Source organism: Stegodyphus dumicola, chromosome 8 (genome assembly GCF_044657685.1).
Source record: "Stegodyphus dumicola isolate Sdum_Otavi_A_Nest chromosome 8, ASM4465768v1".
Lineage (NCBI taxonomy): Eukaryota > Metazoa > Arthropoda > Arachnida > Araneae > Eresidae > Stegodyphus > Stegodyphus dumicola.
Window position 1 is genome coordinate 173,440,303 of NC_140775.1, and position 16,522 is coordinate 173,456,824.

Consider the following 16,522-nt stretch of genomic DNA (forward strand, 5'->3'; position numbering starts at 1 on the left):
ATTATAATGAGAAAGTTTTTCTAGATTCGTTTTTAAGCAAACTAAATAATAATAAATGCTCATTATCACAATACAAGTAGTCAAAGCAGTATCTATTTTGGGTGAAACCAATTATATTAAAAAAGTCAAAGAATCCAAAAGGCTTTACCTTTGCTACCGAAATTTATGAACCCTTTCCTCACATAATGAGATAATTTTACTAATGTTAAATAATTTTCCTTACACAACGAGAGGAAAGATTATCCATTTAGCTAAGCGAACATGAAGCGAATAATTTTCTAGATCGATTATCATTAAATGCATTGCTTCCCGTAGCCTGTTATGAATTTCTTGCCAAAAGTGAATGCCCAAGTTCTGGAACATCTGCAAGTTTCATTACGTACACGTCTACACATCTTCTATCATCTGAAATGTAAATTAATGTGTAGTTGAAAGTGTTAACATACATGAATAATTAATTCACTGCATTTTGTTCTTGAGAATTTTCTTCGTAATTAAAACAGACTTCACTTTCAGGGAAAAACACTTGAATTTTATTTTCAGGTTCACAATAATTTGACAAAATCTGGATCTTATATGAGAAAGTAAACGATAATATTACATATATTGTTAATTGTGATAAAATTTACTTTTTTAAAGTGATTTTTGCTCACTAGTAAGAAAACAAATAATACTTAACAAGTGTCAGTGAACATGGCAGACAATAAATATCGAAAAATTTGCACAAGAACACAACACATAACAAGTAATATAAATATACTATTACTGATGCTTTAAACAAGTATACAAGTATGGAACAAATTGAAATTGCTTATTTTTATTATTTATTATATTCTATTTAAATCAGAAACAGCACCACGATTTCAACATACATACTAGTCTGTAATATATCACTCAGTGGGCAAAAATAAAATCTTATAATGACTACTAACTTGATATAACATGACAAATATTTATTATTTACAACTGATAATTGTCATGTGATAAAATTTTTATCTTCTTAAAATCAGCAAAGCAATTAGCAATAATTTTAGAACAATAACAAGATAAATTTTGTTTTAAGTCAATATCTTTGACGATTTGCTATTCAGTAATATTTCAATAAATATTGCATTTAATATTGCATACTTTAATGTGAAATAATTAGCATAGACCCTTAGCACACTTACATTGTTAAACTGTACATATTACGTTTTTACATTTAGAATATATAGCATAAGTGTTGCTTTAATAAGTCAGATTTATATATAACAGATAAATTTAGAATATACTCGTATTTATTAAACTTTATACAGCATTGTTACGGAAATGTTCATTATCAGTAAAAACAAATTTCTGCAGAAATAATGCAGTATCAAACTGATATGAACTCTCATAAATATCTTGCTGGAGGAAAGGTGGGCTGAATTATGCAGGAAATTTTGATCAATGAAATAAGATCAGTTTAAAGATAATTTTTTTTGCAAACTCTGATAATAAACAAGCTCGTAATTATAGTTCTGCAGTTTTTCTCCTAATGAGTATCATTATCTCTCATATCATTGGATTTCACACTTAATGATTTGACATATAACTTTGAAATACACTATCAAAATTCAAAAGAAACGATGAATTTTATTGCAGGCTGTAATAAAAAATTCATATTCTCTCTTAATAAAAGTAAAATAGCTAATTAAAAAATTTTAACTTTAAAGCATCATTATAGTAAAAAGTAATTAAATATCTTTTTTAATTCAAAATTTGAGTGCTTTGCTTACAAAAGACTTTTAGGAATTTTTTACCACCACAAATAGTGTAATTTTTAACAGCATTCTGCCAAACTCTTACATTCGTCCAGTAGAATGTTCCGTAAAAACGCTTATATCTCAGGAAATTAAAAAATTGCTTTTATTTTCTAATTTAATATAGCGTGAATTACTAATGCGTTTATAAGTATAATTTACAAGGACGCATTTATATTTTTTTTTACTAAACTATAACAAATGAAACAGGGAAATTAAACTGTAAAAGATCCTTGTTTTGTGAATTTTATCCATTTAGTTTAATGGCTGGATCGCGCATGCGCGTTTGTAATCTCCGTCGAAATTATAGAAGAAAAGTACACATAATCAAAATAAATGCGCTTCCTTATATGCACTGTTATAAAGATTGAAAATTGGACTGTCTTTTATTAAGATATATAACAAATTAACTTCTTTTTTAGCAAATGAAATATGAATTTTCGCCTTTCTTAAAAAGTAATTTGCATAAATTAACGTACTCAGTGGGTAAATTTATATTCGTTTTTAAATTCTGCGCATTTTCTAGCGTTTTTATTGTGGTATATTATAAAACAATTGAATTTTTTATGCGTAAATTTTGTTTAAATTAAATTAAATTAATTAAAACCAATTAAAGTTAATTAAAACCTTATTATTTACATTTTTTAAATGGCGTCTTTTAATTATAATTGATTTCATATTGATTTTTTCCTTTTTTACTATTTTTATCATTCTTCTTGTCTCAAAATTAGTATTTAAATAAAATATAGTTAAGTCAGTAGTTAAAATAAAGAAAGCAAAGAAACTAGCTCGTATACACGAGGTTTCAATAAGAAATACATTTATGAGCGAATACGGCCAATAACTTTAATTTCGATTGGGTACTTAAGTACTATCGCAACCATCTTGGCGCAATTTGGCGATTTTTGAGGATTACAATGCAAAAGTTACTTAGCAAGTGCAAGTTGGCGGTTTTTGCGCCTTCTTTTTTTAGAAAGATTCCCAATCTGTCGATATTTATAATAATCAAATTTGGTAAACAATATCAACATAGGAAAAGAAAACATATTTTAGCAATTTAAAATACAAATTTCAATTAGCAAATAAGGATTATGTCATACATTAAAAAATAAAACACATTCTTCGAATCTTTCTGTGATTTTGTTTCCTACTTTAATCTTCTCCCGAAGTACACAGCGATCTATTTCCACTTAAAAATATCAGACAACTGCATAGACTCCGCTTCGCGCAATCTTCGACAACATCGGCTATCTAAAGAATGCATTTCCTCGTTGTTTGCCTTTAAAAAATTTTCAGGAAAATTCAATATTACTGCCGAAATTTTACCGTAGGTTCTTCCATTGCTGACGAATTTCAAAAGCTCATATTTTGAAATTGAGTTGAAGAGAAAAAATATGACGAATTGTATATAAAAACGTTGGAACACAACAAAATACAACGCATAAGAAAATGGTGGCGTTGCTGGACTGAAACGATTATTATAAGCATGGTTGCTGGAACAATGGTTATGCGCATGGTTGCCAGATTTTGGCACTTTACTCAAAATTTGGCTTTTTTTACTAAAGTAGTTGCGATACTACTTAAGTACCGTCGATTGCTTTCAATTAGAAAATTTATGTAAGAACCGTAAATGCAGATTTTTCTCTCCGTAAAAAGTGGTTAGTAGTTAATTGCCCTTTTTCTCACAATCTAGTTACATCTAAACCATTTGGTACTAATTGCTAAGTTAGCAGGTTTTCGTTGTGATATATATTTATCACAAGTTTTTTTTTTTATATCTTTTGTATTTTATTTATGTGTATTCATTTTAAAGTTGAATTTTTGACTTTGAAATCAAGTAGAGACACGACGAAGCCACGTAATATTTTAAGGCTGACAGAGTAAAAATAGTTAAGATTAAATCAATTTGTTTGTGTCTACTGATAAAATACTTCTAGTTAAAGATTTACTAGAAATAGTTTTCATCAACAAGATCAAACAACAACAAATATTAATGCATTAGCAAACAGATACAAATACAATATTTTCTCAAGCAAGATACATGAGAGTTTCTCTTTGTATAGTATATCACGAAACACGGCATGATAATTCATTCTACAATCTAAACTGCAAAGACACATACAGTATATATTTATATACATATATATGTATATATAATTATGTATATAATTTTATTGTTAAGGCTTCTCTAATTTTGTAATGAACAAGTAAATATTCGAAATTTTTTAAGTACTTGTAATACTCCACAAGCAGAAAAGTGAACGTTCATGAAAAATGTCGCTTCGTTGTTGAAAGACTGCTTTACTAATTTATAAATAGTACATCGCATTCAAACTGCAAGCAATGCGTACCTCAGAATCTTTATAAACCATCCAAAATCTGTGAAAGAGTTCATCATTGTGTACAAGAATTTATTTAAAACGAAAATTAAGTTCTTTAAGTGTGTGCTTAATATAAATCAAAAGGAAAGTGTTAAATTTTATAAAAATCGATTGATGGAAAATAGAGATTAAAAAAGCAACTCCTAAAAACTTTTCTTTAAGGGCCATCACTTGCATTTGCTTTGTAAATTGGAAAAAAAATTAAAATTTAGAGTTAAAAATTTAATAGGTTATCTAATTAATTAATGGAATCCTTTTCATTTGTATACTCTTATTTTTCCAATACTTAAAAATAGCGCGTTAGTGGCGCCATCTATGGAATAGATAATTAACTAAAAGCAGAGGATCACATATTACATAGTTACCAAATATTTTATAGTAAACGTATTATTTCATACTAATACAATGCATTCCTGCTTGTACTGAAAGGAAATAATAAGGTGTCCTCAAAACCCCTAAACAACTTTACCCTATTATTGCCAGCATTCTGTAAGAGGTGGTGCTGTGAATGTTTGTAGTGCCATTAGATACATATCAAAGTTTTTTTTCAACAATTTGCTTTGATTTAATATACACATAATGTGAGGATTTAAGGATCCGAAAATCCTCATATACAAGGAAGCTGAAGCAGGACAGATCGAAAGTGAATGTTTGATGTGAGATGTTGCATACGACTTTAGGACCATTTGCCTTCAATGGTCAGAGTTTGCCTCGGTAAACTGACTAAGTATATTTGTCCACAGTTGGAGGACTGTAAAAAAGAGGTCATTTTATCGCATGTCAGGGTTGTGTAACTTGTGACACTTGTCACACAGGTTTGAACCAGGTTGACACTTGTCACAAAGGTTTGAACCAGGTTGACACTTGTCACAAAGGTTTGAAGCAGGATAGATCGAAAGTGAATGTTTGAAGTGAGATGTTGCATAAGACTTTAGGACCATTTGACTTCAATGGTCACAGTTTGCCTCGGTAAACTGACTAAGTATATTTGTCCACAGTTGGAAGACTGTCAAAAAGAGGTAATTTTTATCGCATGTCAGGGTTGTGTAACTTGTGACACTTATCACAAAGGTTTGAACCAGGTTGACACTTGTCACAAAGGTTTGAAGCAGGATAGATCGAAAGTGAATGTTTGAAGTGAGATGTTGCATAAGACTTTAGGACCATTTGCCTTCAATGGTCAGAGTTTGCCTCCGTAAACTGACTAAGTATATTTGTCCTTAGTTGGAGGACTGTCAAAAAGAGGTCATTTTATCGGATGTCAGGGTTGTGTAACTTGTGACACTTGTCACACAGGTTTGAACCAGGTTGACACTTGTCACAAAGGTTTGAACCAGGTTGACACTTGTCACAAAGGTTTGAAGCAGGATAGATCGAAAGTGAATGTTTGAAGTGAGATGTTGCATAAGACTTTAGGACCATTTGCCTTCAATGGTCACAGTTTGCCTCGGTAAACTGACTAAGTATATTTGTCCACAGTTGGAAGACTGTCAAAAAGAGGTAATTTTTATCGCATGTCAGGGTTGTGTAACTTGTGACACTTATCACAAAGGTTTGAACCAGGTTGACACTTGTCACAAAGGTTTGAAGCAGGATAGATCGAAAGTGAATGTTTGAAGTGAGATGTTGCATAAGACTTTAGGACCATTTGCCTTCAATGGTCAGAGTTTGCCTCCGTAAACTGACTAAGTATATTTGTCCTTAGTTGGAGGACTGTCAAAAAGAGGTCATTTTATCGGATGTCAGGGTTGTGTAACTTGTGACACTTGTCACACAGGTTTGAACCAGGTTGACACTTGTCACAAAGGTTTGAACCAGGTTGACACTTGTCACAAAGGTTTGAAGCAGGATAGATCGAAAGTGAATGTTTGAAGTGAGATGTTGCATAAGACTTTAGGACCATTTGCCTTCAATGGTCAGAGTTTGCCTCGGTAAACTGACTAAGTATATTTGTCCACAGTTGGAGGACCGTCAAAAAGAGGTCATTTTGTCGCATGTCGGGGTTGTGTCACTTGTGACACTTGTCACAAAGGTTTGAACCTTCCTTGCGAAAGAACGACCACTACTAAATATATAAATTTTTCCATTCTTAAGTAATCTGTTAAAGTTATTTAGGGACCTTTGTGGACACCCAGTAACCTTTCTGTTAATATTTTGTATACCAAAAGGATAACAAAGTATTTTATGAACTGAATTCTATTGCAGCAGTGGTCACAAATTATATGAACATCCTTAACCAGAAAACAAAATGCTTTGAAAAATATTTTGATGATAATAACAGTAATAATAATAATAATAATAATAATAATAATAATAATAATAATCGATTACAGGAAAAAGATGGTACTTTGTAATATTTCTTGCGTAATATAGTAAGAAAAATGCAATTTAAAATGAAATATACTAAAATTTATTTTTAGTGATTTTGTAAATTATAATTCTGGTATAAAAACAGCTTAGTCTTCTAAAAACACAAAAAAACAAAAATATTTGCATTAAAAACACCAACATATTTGCATTTAAAAGCACTTTGTTGAAAATGAGCAATTAAATTAGTATAAACGCTTCTCTTCGAAGTTTATAATTTAGCTCTAAAAATCGAAGAATTACAATTAAAAGTTTCTATCTCTTCATTCTGCTTCAGTTTGCAAAACTTTCAGTATCATCGTATTATTATGCTAGAAGCATTTAATACATCAATACATATTTTTACAGTTTTAGTTTTGTAATTAATTCGTTTTAATAGCTTTTGAAATGTTTCGGGTGTTTTTTTTAATCCTTCGAAGAACATTAAGTTAGCAACATCTGTTTCTTATGTAACATATCACAAATACTGTACTTAAATTTCATTCGCTTTCACATAAACGTTTTTCTTACATGTATCAAATTACTTTTAATTAAAGCTTTTTTACAGTATTAATGTATAAGAATTTACTTTTGTTACATCAAAGTGCTCATTTCACAAACTTTTCACGCCTATTAATTTCTGAAAAACATCAAACGTTAAAATTATTATTTCATTTACAATGGTGAACCGTTTCATAAGCATTTTTATTCTCCAAGTTCGTACAATGTAAAAACAAGAAGATATGACTTTATTTATTCCACGAAGATATGACTTTATTTATCTCTGCTTTTGTTGGCAAAAGTGCTTTACACAAAGTACTGTTTAGAATATTAAGATAAAATACAGCTTAAATAATTAGTTTTTAAGCAACACAATATAACAAATTATGCCTTCATTTATAGTAGAATCATCAGTATGTAAGATAACATCTAAAAACAGTTATCATAATTTGAGACAAACAGTTCGAATCAATTTCGTAAGAGTTAAGACATTTTGCGGTCAATCAATTTAGTTTCTCGGCGAAAATAGGCTTCCAATATTTTGGTTCGATGTCACAGATCATCCTCCAAGCTCTTCAAACACGAAAGGCGTAGAGATCGTAGTTTATAATAAAGCTGCTAATTCAACAGATATATTGCCTATCCAAGACATACCGGTGTTGGCTTACCTGGAACAGTTTGCTGAGTTCAAGATATTTAGCTTTTTTCTGCATTATATCAACACCGATGTTATATTTTGATGGTGGTAGAACATTTACTTCTTCAACAACAATAAACTTCTGTGTTATTTTTAACCTCAATTATGCCCTAATCTTAGGACGACAGATCTACGACGATGAGATAATAGGTGGACTGGCCAAAGAGTGCAAGCCTTAAAGATGGTGGCCGTCTTTCTATCTCGGAACTTGCTTCGCGGGTCAAGTTAGAAATCAACTCCTCTTCGAGGAATGTGGTTCACACACATGAGTGGTACGTTGGTAACCACCCTGGCGCAGCTCTAACAGAGGCAAGCAATAGATTGGAGCAAACGGCTCTAGCTAAGCTGCGCACTGGTCATCTGCGCGTTCTATGTTTTATGTCGAGCAATAAAGTCCACCCCTTTTATCCGAAATGCTACTTGACCCAAGCCATTCCTGCCTATATCTTGTCTTGCATTGGTTGCCTGAAAAGCCAACTGCTCTCCTTCCTGGTTACGTTCTTCGGGCTTTTGATGGACCTGATCTGATGTTGCGGTCGAATAGGTGGGATGAGCCACAAGCAACAAACAGGACGACGCTGTCCTATCTGCAAATGAATGATTCAAGAAGTTACATCTATGAACTAATTGCCATGAACTATGGAATTAGAGGTAAACCTTGCCTGGACTTCTGTTGCAAACAAGATAGTATGCGTAATCCATTTTTATGAATAACATTTTATTCAAATTTCATTGAAATCAATCAATCAGACTGAGTCACTCTTGATCTTCCAGATTTATGCAGTCATTGATTTCAAATTACATCAAAATATTGGAAGTCTTTCAGCCAATGATTGAACCAAATTAACCCAAAAGTTTTAAGTTTTTGTGAGGTGATCTGAGCTATTGCAGGGTTTTAAAAATAGCATAAATTATACAGTTTTACTAAAAATAATTACAGCTTGATTACAATAGCATAAAAGTTCACATATTTAACTTACTGTAAGAATTATTTCTTCAGTTCTGTTATAACAATCTTAAAATTTAGATTCTGGAAAACGTTTTTGCACCTTTCACATAAATCACATGATACACTTTCTAAAGTTTTATTTCTTATCACAGCTGACCAAACTTTCACTGTTTCCTATCCTGGACGATTCTCATTATAATAACCTTCACGCTTTCTTTGTCTTTTACTGTTTATTGAACAGCAGTCGGCATATACAGAAATAGCCATTAGCTTGATCAAATATTACACTAGAAATAGCACACTGAATTCAGACTAGATTCGTTAGTAATGACGTATCTAGAAGTTTCTATATGTAATATAAATTGTTTAATATAGTAATATATCACATATATACTGACATTTTTAGATCCGTCTAAAACATTTTCTTTTTTGTTTTACTCACATTGAGTAAAATACTTCACACAAAGCAAAATGGTAATAAGTAATATAGTCATATAAAATATAAATTTTGCAATTATTGTATAATAATTAATGAAACACTGGACATATAATGTTCAAAGTACATGTAGAATTTTTAATTGGACAAAGGTTGAAATATAATTAATTAATATATAAGAATTTCTGGAATAAATAATAAGATATAAATATAATTCGAATTAACGCTCAAGATGAAACGCATGTCGACGAAGCACGACTTCTGACGTCATGAATACAATAGTTTTAACACTTGTTTCAAAATTTTAATAAAATGTTAAAGTGGAATAGATTTATTAGAATAGTTTGCAAAGTACAGGCTTAAGGTTTGAGGAACGCATGCAAAACTCATTAATAAACTTCTGTATGCTGGCCGGTTTTTTTTAAATTGTAATTTAATGCTTATAATATAGCTAGAAACAAAAGAAAATACATACTTGCACAGATATATGTACATATGTAAAATTCAAGGGTCAAAATTTGAGAAACGATTTAAAGAGAATTCTATTAAAATATATTTATATATAGAACTTCAAAGCATATCATTATGATCTTCTATAGTGAAAATTTAATTTATGTTATTAGATGAATGATTTCTACGTAAATGTAACTAAATTAAAATTAATTAAAATTATTTATTTTATTAAAATTAAATTAAAATTAATTAAAATTATTTGTTTTATTAAAATTAAATTAAAATTAATTATAAATTAATTTGTAATTTCCATAAGGTTAAAATAAGTTTTTTTTAATTTTCAAATTATACAATAATACATGCAGATTAATATTTTGAAAATTATCTTTACTTCTCGCAAACTTGAACAAAAATTTCGCTAAAATTTTTAGGTTACGGTTTAAGAAATAATTTCTTCAAACTTGGAGAATCTTTTTATATGAATACCGAATGAAGGAACTCCATCTCAATAGTGAAATAATGATTAGAAATTCAATCATTAGGTAAACTGATAACACTAGAAAAAGGATATATATTTATTTTACTTCTTATGATCATAATTTAATTAACCTTTACTTAGTGCTAAAAGCTGCTAGAAGTTAAAAAAAAAGAAACTTTTGCTTTGTTTTTTTTTCCACAAAAATACGTTCTTCGTAGAGTGCCTGTACGTGCTTATCATTAGTGACTGACACTAATGTTTCAACACATAATTTAAGGGAAAGATGAGAACACTTAGACTAGGATCAGAAAACTGCATCACATCAAAATCCAAACTTCACTTGGAATTCACTTGGAAACTTCACTTGGAATTTCGTACTTTGATGCTATATAGGACTAAAAAACATTGGACCATGCAATCGTACTCACGTCTACCTCACTTGACAAAACGAAAGTACAAACTTTGGAAAGTTATTAAGTATCACCATTACAAACGCAAGATGTGTAAACAGACGCAAATTTCCAACCAAGTGGATGCCGAAGAAGTAACAGGTGCAAACATGTGTGACTTAAATTAAGCGATGAATCGCAGTTTTATATGAAATGAAATCCTTAGAAGAGGAGGGCAATACATAGAACAGAAGCATAATCCATAAAGTCAGTTGCAGAAAGCGACTCAAATTTAAAACACATCTTAGACAATAAAGTTCCCAGCAAAGAAATACTGCCTTGGCACACATCAAACATTATCTTCATTCATTCCAAAGACGCTGAAGATGAAACTGAAAAACATAGTAAACTTCCTGGTTTCTCCTGCGACAATAGCTCCTTTAACTGCTCTTTTCTAAAAGTTCTTTGACTGTAAATATCTCATTCCAGTGCAGTAGACCATATTTGCAGCAAGAGCTGTAGAAGATCGAGGCAAGGAGTTTGATGAGATATTATCTGACACATATAAATTTAAGCTTTTCAAGTCTAGTGGCAATTTAGCCTCATTGAGACAACGATGCCATTTCTAAATTGAAATAAGTAAAGAATTTAAGAATTCTTCTGCAGTTTTATTTTATAATTCACTCTTCCAAATGCTAAGCAATCTTTCGGCACCGAAGGAACAATATAATATGCACTTACGTCTAGTAACTACCGATCAAAATATCAAATATATTATACTCATATATTCATCCGATACGATGGAAATGAAATTTAATGCACTTTATTAGTGTATACTTCTAAACAACATCTTAAGCTTCTTAATATTCTTTATCTTTAGCTTGTTAGCTTGTCCACTTTTTTCCCCGCTGAAGAATTGTAAGATTTTAACTAGTTCTTCAACGAGTCCTCATGTTACTTTAGTATAATTCATTTGCTAAAAATACGAGTTTTATCTATTGCTATTCTCATTAAAAATCTATAAGAAATACCTCCAAACTTCGATGCAAAATATGAGAGAATGCCTCCAAATTTGTAACTGCTGGTGACATTTTCTGGCCGTATCGTTTTAGCTTCGGCATGGTTCAGTTTCTCAAACATCTATGTTCAGATTATTACCCGATGTAGTGACTCTGCTATATATATACATATATCTAAATATACCTAAATATATAACACAGTACCCTTGAATATGGGACTGAAGAGAACAGTAGATTTTTGAAAACTAGAATCTGTTTCGAAGCATAAGTAATTGTATATCATAATGAGCTTCATTCCAGAGATTTTATCGGACCTCATGAATTCCATTCTTCGCGATAAATCTCTTTAGCCCACAGAAGTAGCAGCAAAAAGTAACGCCTTTTCTCCTATTGACGAATGGTAACTTTCTTCTAAATGATACCTTGCAAAATGATACTTCGATTGATGGACGTCGACCAGAGTTGGCAAAGATGATTTTGCATTTTTGATTCATTGCAGCTTCTTTAAAATCCTTTAATAACCTCATATGCTTCAAGACTTGACATAAAGACGTAAAATACCCATAAACCAATGAAAAGGATAACAGTGGGCGCTTTGTACTTCATAGGGCCACCCAGCTCACCACCAACCAATGCGCTTCGTCTTAGCATCAACACGGTGCAGCAGATAAAAGCGCACACACAGAAAAGCGTGACAGAGAATGCCAGATTTCCTGGTTGCACTAAGAATTGCTGACCCTTGGAGGCATGGTAGAGAGCCGCTATGGACCAGGCAATGCCGATGCCTAGGAAAACATTCACTGCATTACTTCCTGTTACATTACCGATGGAAGAATCGGCATACTTGTCGTTCTGAGCTGCTACTTTGCTGGCAAATGTGTCTGCAAAGAAATAAATGCAAGAATCAGATTAGTATAAAGTTCTTAATTAGTATTTCCTAAACAGCATAATGGCATAGCTAAATATTTCAAAGAGTAACAAAATACACACACACGCATACGCACACAAGCACACCGAAGACCTAGTAGTAGGAAGCACAGACGTAACTTGCGTAAATTTTCAGGTCTGCTATTTGCTATTTTGGAGGTTAAATAAAACTTTCTTTTGCTATGGGAGTAAAACGAGCGACGAAGATCCATATACCTATACTAGAATAACAGACAGAAATTCGAGAAATTCTAGCTGTGAGAAATGAAATAACTGGCACCGTTTATTAAACTAAAAGTTAGTGATAAGCTGCTGAATAATAAATTATCGAGAAGATCACGTAAAATTTAATTACAATTGGTATCATGAACCAGAATAGGAATACCGTATTTACTCGTGTATTTTCTAATCGTTATTCCCCCAGAATTTAGCACAATGTTCAGAAACCTTTTTTAAATAGTCATGCTTTTTTTTTTTTTGTAATACTTCATCAAAACGGAGCCAAGAATATCGCCAAGTTTAAACTACGCGCATATTGTTTGTGGCTGCCATATCTCCGCTACCTTTTTTAATAGGGCATCAAAAGGCTTATGTTTCCCAAAGGATTTCCGCCATATGAATTCCGAAAGATACGACTCTACGTGATGTCCAGCCGTACACTTTTGCTTTTTGCTTTGTCATTTAACATAGCAAAACAATTTTTCCACATTTTGGGTGGGAGAACCCGTTATTGGATCAACAAAACTAAATTTCTGTTTCACAGTTAAATGGCTGAAATTAGTCTTTTCAAGCTCTTCTGTTAATAGGCTCGACAACAGACTGAATATATTGTCAACCCTTTCCACTACGTCGTCTACAGTCTTTAACATCAATGTGCTTGCTTCCCGATTTGGAACCTTAACAAGAAAGAACTTGCCACCTAACTGCATAACCCGCCGAATATCCACTGCTGTGGAAATATCCAGCCAGCGTTTCTTTTCCGCTGCACGAACAAACTCTCCGCAATTTCAACTATTTTTCCAGGCTCACTTATCCGTCCTTTAGGTTGTCGAAGTAAGTATAGCTAACAAACCCCTCTCATAATATTCAGCGTCAATTGTGGTACTTTGCAACACGTTGAGCTGTTTATCGCACCCCGTAAGCGGCGTTAGTTCCTTTGTCTAACAGTAGATGAAATGCAGCGCTGTTAGGAATAATATTGTTACGCTATTTTCTCTCTTCACGTTTGTACGGGGTTCGTAGATTTGGAGTGAATAACGACGACACTTGATGAAGTATCGAAACACACTTTATTTAGCCAGTACTAATAAGGACAGCTTCAAAACCACGTTACAGTCGTCGAAGAACTACTATTAACACGCTGACACAATCAGCGACACAGCCTTCAGGTTATCAGCTAAAACGGTGGAGACAGCTTCACTGCAAAGCACCAGAGTACAGCTCAGGACTCTGCTCGGTCGTTCTCGGAATTCCACGTACTCTCGAGACTCTTCACACTACAAATCGCGATGCACTCGACGTCACACAGAGCACGACTCCGGCTCTTCGATTTAGTCGTTCCCGGAGCTCAACACGCTCTCTCGACGATGCACTAACCGCGATACACTAAGAGACTCTTCCGGTGCACTCGACACTCGCTGCCCGGCTGTCAACTCGAGCGACTCCGCAGGGATTGACTCGCTAGACGAGATACCAACTCGATATTAACTATCTCGCACTCTAGACGAGGCACACACACACAAACTGACTGCGAACCAGCAGGGTTTATATAGCTTTCGGCTTGTGTTCGAGAACATTCTGGGCTAAACCGGTAAGAATTCGTTCCAGAAGGTTCTCCATCCGTCCATGGCATGTCGCCAAATGGGCGATTTCTCGCCAAATATGGCAACCCTGCCTTCCTTGCCATTTTATGGCAACCCTAAAAACTGTTTTGCGGAGAAGCTATCCCACCGCGCCTGTACATTTCGTAACAATATTTTGGAATTACTGAACCAGCTGTCGAATTGAATGCTCTTTTTGGTTAGAGTAGACTTTAAGGTTCCCCTTGCATTATGGCGAAGTTGTTGTTTCATTTATGGTAGCCTGAGTAGTTGAATGTGATGGAAACTATTGTGACGTAATCGGGTGCATGATTCTGGGAAATTTTGAATCATGGGATGTTTTGTAAGCGCTTTTGTGGTGTGTTGGTTTCATTGTTTAAACGGTAGAATGGCTGAATGTAGTAAGATTAATTTGAAGTTCCTGTACGATTTTGAACGAAAAAGAGCGTTAATTGACTGGTGTGTAAATGAAGGTTTACATAGTAGCCATTTTAAGTATCCTGTATGTAGGAAGGATATGCGTCTAGTCGCACCTAAAAACCGTTTAGATGAATTTGAATAGGTTTGTAGGAAGAAAGATTCAGAAGTGACAACGCCGATATACGGATTCGAGTTCTGATAATTTTAAGAAGTTTTTGGATGCTGTTAAGGAATTTTGTGTGCCACAGACTAAAGACGAAGGAACTTTTAAATAGAGTAAGTGGATATTTGCTTTTTGTAAGGCTTAAATGTATAACATGTTTTTCCTTTTTTATGTTATTTTATTGTTTGGTTTAAAATGTAGTTTATTGAGATTATGAATTTTTTGTTTGATTGTATTGCAGAATTGAGTGCTGCTTTGACTTTTTAAGTGAAAATATATCGATGTGTACATGGGCAAATTGAAGGAAGTGCGCAATGCAAGTTTGTGCAATTCTTGGATTTTTTTAAAGTGAAAATGGGTTGACGTGTACATGGATAAAGTCAAGGGAGTGCGCAATGCCATTTTTGTGCAATTCGGGGATTTTTTTTTAAAGTGGAATAGGTCGATGTGTACATGGATACCAAGTTTGTGCGATTCTTTTTTCTTGTTATTTTGCCTGTGCGTAGCTGCGAATTTTGGCGCAAAAATCGCCATTTTGCAAGCCAAAATAATAAGTCAAAGAATTGCACAAACTCGGTATTCATGTACCGCCAAAAATCGCCAAGGGGTACCCTAAAATATACATTAACCCTCTTGTTTTGTTTACAACCTTTGGTGTTACATTTCCACATACTTTCATTTATAAAGAATTTCGTTTCGAGGCAATTTAATCGTATTCGATTGCAAGGTAATATATAGTTTTCCTGGAAAAAAGAAAGCGCATCTTCTTTACTTCTTGGTAGATTAAAAATTGTGAAAATATTTTACAATAATTATATTAAAAAGATTACTACAATATTACGCTGTTCATCAGATTCGGCAAATAGAAGTGAAAAGTTAAAGTATAAAGCGTTTTACATAAATGATTAAACTGAAAAAAGACAATTACGATATTATACGGTTCATCAGACTCGACAAATAGAAGTTGATCTGGGACCAAAAAACATTATGATTTCACGTGGTTTACATAATCTGGCGATTTATTGGGACAGTCGTGAAAAACCAAGTGGCAGGCATTTTTTTTTTCAAAGCATTCAGAAAGTGAGCTTCTCTAAATTTTAAAATGGATTCGTTTATTCAGAGGCTGCTTTTATCTTGCTAGCATCAACTCACTCGTAGATTTATGGGTGCATGACTTTGTTTGCTTTTATCTTGCTAATATCAACTCGTTCGTAGATTTTTGGGTGCATGGCTTTGTTTGCTTAAGCAATAACAGTGAAGAGCTTGAAGAAAACTGAGATATCTAATGCTTTTGATAATTTTGAAGATGAGAAGATAGACTGAACGGTGACAATGACCACTTATAGATTGTAGCAAGTGACACACGCAGCAGTTCCAGCAGCACTGAATAATTTGAGTCCTAGGGTTGGCAGTGAATAGCAGAAAGAGCCAGCTAGATTCAAATTACAAAGAAGTAGAAATTAAGATATTTTTACGAAATGTCCAGGCGGTGTAAGATAGCTTTCCCCGTAAAGCAGGTTTAGGGTTGGTATAAAATGGCAAAACAAGGCAGGGTTGCCACATTTGGCGACAAAATTGGCGATATACCATGGACGGAGAACCTTCTGGAACGAATTCTTACCGGTTTAGACAGAACGTTCTCGAACACAAGCCGAAAGTTATATAAACCCTGCTGGTACGCGGAGAGAGAGTGCGAGAGTGCGAGTGTCAAGTTAGTCAGTCCGTGCGGAGTCGATCGAGTTCACAGCCGGGCAGCGAGTGC

The 16,522-nt window shown here is 33.2% G+C and overlaps 1 protein-coding gene across 1 annotated transcript in view; it reads right to left on the minus strand.

The window, feature by feature from the left end:
- Positions 1-510: 510 nt before the first annotated feature.
- The window catches only part of LOC118180851 (sodium/calcium exchanger 3-like), a 1,002,905-nt gene continuing 986,893 nt past the window's right edge, over positions 511-16,522 (minus strand). The window contains exon 9 of the mRNA XM_085822774.1: positions 511-12,311. Coding sequence (XP_085678900.1) covers positions 11,935-12,311 — 377 coding nt within the window. The 3' untranslated portion in view covers positions 511-11,934. The remainder of the gene's footprint in view (positions 12,312-16,522) is intronic.